This window comes from Camellia sinensis, chromosome 1 (genome assembly GCF_055761805.1).
Source record: "Camellia sinensis isolate YWXY chromosome 1, ASM5576180v1, whole genome shotgun sequence".
In the NCBI taxonomy this organism is placed as follows: Eukaryota; Viridiplantae; Streptophyta; class Magnoliopsida; order Ericales; family Theaceae; genus Camellia; species Camellia sinensis.
In genome coordinates, this window is record NC_138961.1 from 130608084 (window position 1) to 130613680 (window position 5597).

The 5597-nt window shown below is 36.3% G+C and overlaps 1 protein-coding gene across 1 annotated transcript; it reads right to left on the bottom strand.

Annotated features, from left to right (window-relative positions):
* Positions 1–236: 236 nt before the first annotated feature.
* On the bottom strand, positions 237–5337 carry LOC114282018 (AP2-like ethylene-responsive transcription factor ANT). Its single transcript, XM_082867690.1, is given in 13 exon segments — positions 237–510; positions 1104–1160; positions 1385–1461; positions 1616–1666; positions 1754–1827; positions 1912–1928; positions 1931–1999; positions 2090–2098; positions 2264–2346; positions 3094–3216; positions 3251–3437; positions 4292–4367; positions 4468–5337. Coding segments are annotated over 11 exon segments (750 nt in total). The 5' UTR covers positions 3415–3437; positions 4292–4367; positions 4468–5337; the 3' UTR covers positions 237–484.
* Between the last annotated feature and the right edge of the window lie 260 nt (positions 5338–5597).

A 5597-nucleotide genomic window follows, 5' to 3' on the forward strand; every position in this document is an offset into this window, starting at 1 on the left:
GCGTTTTAGAAAAACGCCGCTAAAAGTTCTTCTAACGGTTACATGACGTCACCATTCTATTTAGCGACGTTTTTAAAACGCCGCCTTATCTGTTTTTCAAAACTCCAACTGTTGGTATGCTATTTAGCGACGTTTTTAGAAACGCCGTGATAGCCCCTTTTTTTTTTTTAAATTGTGCTAATTTTATGTTATTGAACTAAAAAAATACCTATAAAAAAAACTAAAAAATAGCGATAAATTTTTCATAGTCAGCCATATTCGATATAAGCACAGGCCCATAAGAACCAAATTGTAGATGGAAACAACCAAAGTGTCCATTTGCCACTGGCTGACAATACCAAACCAGTGGCTCAAAACCCATCTTTAAGCAAGCATTAGTGTCTACAGGTCTATCTATGGTTCTATCCACTTCCACTACAAAAACATTAGAGACTGTATGCTCTTCTTGAACTCATAAAGAGTTGTAGTTCACAACTGAGACGAGTCAACTGCTCAGGATACATACTATTCCTGCAAAAACAGATCAAACCAATTTCAATTATAGAGATCATATGTAACATATCTAAAGTTGTTATAGAAAATAGATTTAACAAAAGTCAACCTTTCTTGATTCAACACAGTTCTTCATCCAACAAATCAAATTTAGTTGGTGAATGAAGCAACTTGTGATTCTACTATATTTTAGGTAAGCATCAAGATTTTTCTTTTAATATTTCTCGTAAAAAAAAATCCATTAATATACAGCAGCCTCTGGGCCTTGAGTTGAGGACAAATCAATGGTGACCACAGTTCAATTTTCATGTGGGATGATTGAAATCCTGTATTGTGGTTTGGGTTCTTGACCAATTTAATGGGTATGTTTGATGAGGGAAAGAGCCATTAGGCTGAAATACCTGGAATTTACAACCAATTTTAGAAAAAAAACATCACAATAGATAAAAGAAATTGATTTTACAAGTTTCTATACTCACATCTTTTGACAAGAGACTATCCATGTTAAATTCCAACCTTGGATTCACAGAAGCTAACTTCATTGACAGAAACTACAAAATACAAAATGAATACACAATACCCATTAAGTCAAAGTTAGTGACAGCACTAACCCCGTGCAATTTTTATTGCTGCTACGTCATAGGCCTCAGCAGCTTCCTCTTGGGTGCCTGAAAATTGCAGTTAAATCAGAACCAGATCGAAATGAAATCAAAACCAGTACAAGAACAGAAAGCCACAGATTGCATTTAAATAGTTGCATTTTTTTAGCAAATTATGTAGCAAAACCACTAATGTCTTGGCAGAATTTGAAATGAGAAGATTTTTTAGCAATTAGATGTCTACGGGAAAAAGTTTTTGCCCAAATAAATTGAGAAGATGCAAAGGAACTCACTAAATGTCCCTAGATAAAGGTCCTTGTTTCCTGCAACTCTGCCTATCCGAGCTTGCCAGCGTCCATGTTGATGATGTCTGTTGAAGATTACATCAGAATTAGAGACCCATAAAGAAGGGCAGGGTCTGGGAACGACGAGATGTACATCAAATATACTTCTACTTATAATTAAAGGAAGCGTGCCAATAAAAATTATAGATTAACAGATGTATGTGCAAAAAATAGTAAGACCTTGTGACTCCTCTGTACATTGAAGCACCCCTTGAGAAGCCACTGCTTTTTCTGCAAAGATCAATATATTAGAGATAAAAACACATCAAACAAAGAAAACAAACATTGTTGTCTAATATACAAGGGGAGAGACTATACCTTCTTAAGTGAGCAACATATTCTTGTCTGGTCATGTTCTTCATATGTTCAAGTTCTTGTTGATAGTTTTCCAGCTAAATCATCAATATACAGAGTCCCATGTCAGTTACAAAACAATTGTTAGATGAAATAAGCTGATGAGAGGGTCAGAGAACCACCGGAAAATTGATATGGTCGAAGGGCCCCAATACTTGAGTGCAGCTAAATCATAAGCTCTTACAGCCTTTGCTTCCATATCATAACCCCCTGAAAATTAGTATTTGGCAATGATGATGCTATGAGAATTGAAGGAAAGAACATGCTTATTACTCAATCATTGTCAATAACAAGACTTACCTAGATAAACTGATAGTCATTATTGGTATCACCCAGCAATGAAGAACATGAGAAATGAGGAAAGAATAGTATATTAGTCACTTGAACAACAAAAGATAGCCAACAATGCAGGGCCTGGCAAAGTAAAAATCTTAAGGAGGCAATGTGGATGGATTATATGTTTCCTTCACTAACCTTGCCTTCCTTTCCTGCTTTGTCCCTCTTTCTTACAACTGTTGTCCCATAGATGGGCTTCATATCTACCAGTCCATCTATGCCTGATGGATGATAATCCACAGAGAGAAAATCAAAGTATTAAACATGAAAACAAGGGAAACACGACTTATAAAAATAAATAAAGGGTGATCCAGTACACTAGATTCCCGTTAATGCAGGGTTTGAAGAGAATAAGATGTACAAAGTCTTATCCCGTATTTGGAGAGGTTGTTGCAGTGACTTGAACACGTACCACCAGAGATGTCAACAGCAAACTTATCGTTAGGCCAAGCCACCCTTAACTCACAAGAATGAATGAGAGAGAAATTGAAAAAATGCAAACACAGCAAGATCATGAAGCAATATATTGCTTTTGGGGAAGTACTAGATAGGGAGCCATTTGATACCGAATTTGGAGTAAGGGTATTTTTGCTATTTATGCATTTGTGATACGTTGCTCTAATTATATGCATGTGGTTGCAAGGGGCACCTATCTCTATATATTTTGTGTAATCTTTTTTATTCAGTGCAACTGCAGCGATCATGAATTTGTGGATCGTTTTTGGGTAATTTATGTAAATCTTGTATTTTTGTATATGCATGTGATTTATAATTCTTATGCATTTATTCTTTTCTGTTTTTCTGTGAGCCAATCCTGGTTAGGTGTGACTAATTCCTAACAGGATAATGAGTGATGTAGGAAGAAAGGTATGCATTTTGTATAATAAAATAAAAAGACAGACATATGCAATAACAAAGAACATCTAGCATATTACAGAAAAGAGATGGAAGGAGATTAAAGAACTAACCTTGTGACACCTCTATACTGTGAAGTCCTCTGTCCAAATGTATCAATGGACTTCCTATGGACAACCTGCTTCTGATCAAGCTTCTCAGACCCTCTTTTCTTTCCCTCCATGGCTACACACTCAGTACCAGTGGGTGAGATCTGCTGTGAAGTGAGATCTTGATTGGGAGCCAGGGCTCATGGACAAGCTCAGTGACTGCAAATCCCAATACCCCAATGCACTCACAGACCCAGATTCAACCCCATTGTCCAATGCATGACTTGCAGGGTAATAATTCCTTGAAACCCAGTTCTTCATCATAGAGAAATCATCTTCTGCCATGTTTGGGAGCTGGAGATTGCAATCTGAAACCTGGGCCTCCTTAGTCCCCTCCTTGAACAGTGTTTGGTACACCTCAGGGTAATAATTTCATTGTTTTCCTCAAAAAACTTTAAATGTCATTATTTCAATAACAATATATTCTATCATTTTCCATAGAACTTAGAGATTCCCTCTAAAACAATTAAAAACAGAGTCATTAACAAAACTAGACAGTTAATTTGAATGTTATTTTGGGGTGTGGTTTTCATTTGCAACCACCATACCTATACCTTCACCATGTGCCAAATTTTGTGGGTTTGTTGTGAATATTGTTTTGCTGTTCTGGTGACTGCATCTCCTAACTGGTCTTCTGGTTTTTGATGATACAAAAAATGCACAAATATGATAATGGCATCCAAAAACTTATTTCACAATTTTTATTCTCCTTTTACAAGTCCACAAAAATTGTTACACGAAGTTCTTGGTAATTCCTAGTTTCCTGTCCTCTACACTACATGATTACAGTAAAACATACAGACAGACCCAAACTTTCAAACTAACATTTTTCAACATACAAAACCCAAAATTCATGAGAAAAGAGGCTTTAAACGTGCAGAGACAATGAAAACATACCAATTGTGAGCACAACACTTATACATACAACACAAATCTGACTAATTGTAAGTTATATAGAGTTGACCAATTCAGATGAATTGAGACTAGCATTTAAAAAGTTCAGGCCAGCCTGGCCCAATAAGCCTAATTATCAATTCAAAGCCCTTAAAAATGTGGGCTAGATTAGGCAGGCCACCAAAACAGTGCCACCCCTATGCAGGATGTGTATTTCTCTAGTAAATGCTGGAAAAGTTCCTATAGAAAGGAGTACATAGTTAATTACCAGCTAGTTGTCACAGTAGTAATGAAGAATTGTGATCCGTTGGTGTTTGCTCCTCCATTTGCCATGGATATTACTCCTGTAATAAGAAAGGGGAAAAAAAATTAAATCAAAATTCTTGTGGCAAACTTGAAAGCCTAGAGTTTAGATAAGGTACTTGCGAGGGGTTTTGTGCTCACCAGGGCCGGTGTGCATAAGTTCAAAATTCTCATCGGCAAAGTTGTCACCATAGATTGATTCTCCACCCCGCCATCACCAAGAGTAAAATCACCTCCCTGGATCATAAAACTGGGAATGATCCTATGGAATTTGCTCCCTTTGTAATGGAGAGGCTTCCCACAATATAACAAAATAAGATTGAGGAACAACAAATCTGTATTGATGCAATTCAAATTCTAGCTGTCAATCCATAATTAGTACTTTTCTACATCTGAATTGACAAACTCAGAACTAGATAAATGATAAATACATACCATTTGGTATATCCTTAAGCTGTGTGCCTTAACCCTGCTGTTTACCAGGACTTCACCCTGGTAAACCGACGTAGTAAACTTCAACATCTGGCAACTCATTTTAACTTCAATTGACGAATCAAATTATGCTATTTAGCTATGTAAAAGTTCCCTGTCAATTGAAGTTTTACATGGCTAAATATGAGAAATGTAAACTTCAGCATCTGGCAACTAATTTTAACTTCAAATGATGCAATGCTACCAGTCAGTTGTATTACCAAATATGAGAAATGTTATATCCAACACCAACCGGAACTGATCCTGGTGTCTCTCTCATTGTTATTCAATGTACTAAATTTCTAACTTCACTCTTGATTAAGTAAACAATTTTTTTCAAAAAAAAAAAAGAAAAAAAGAAAGAGTTATTGGATAAGAAGTCTAGAAGGAGAAAGCCACCAGTCCTGCAGACAAAGGGTTAATTACACTTTTATCTCCCCTCAACTATCAATGAATATTGCTTTACCACATCAACTTCAATACTGCACATTGAGAACCATTAACTATGAAAAATGGTACAAATACCCTTCTTTTGGAAGGGTGGAAGTGAAGCAATTTTTATAGTTGAGGGATCCAAATGTATGGTTTTAAAGTTATGGGGGTAAAGTAATATTCAGTGATAGATCAGGGGGAAAAAGTGTAAAGAAGGCTGATAGAAGCAATATCTAGTCCTTCATGCCATCTGTCTACAAGTAATTTTCCACGAGGACTTCACACTAGCACTCCTTTTGGTAATACGGCAAACAATTAGGTAGCCCAACTGAAAAACTAAGTCCTTTTATGATACATGTGAAATCTCC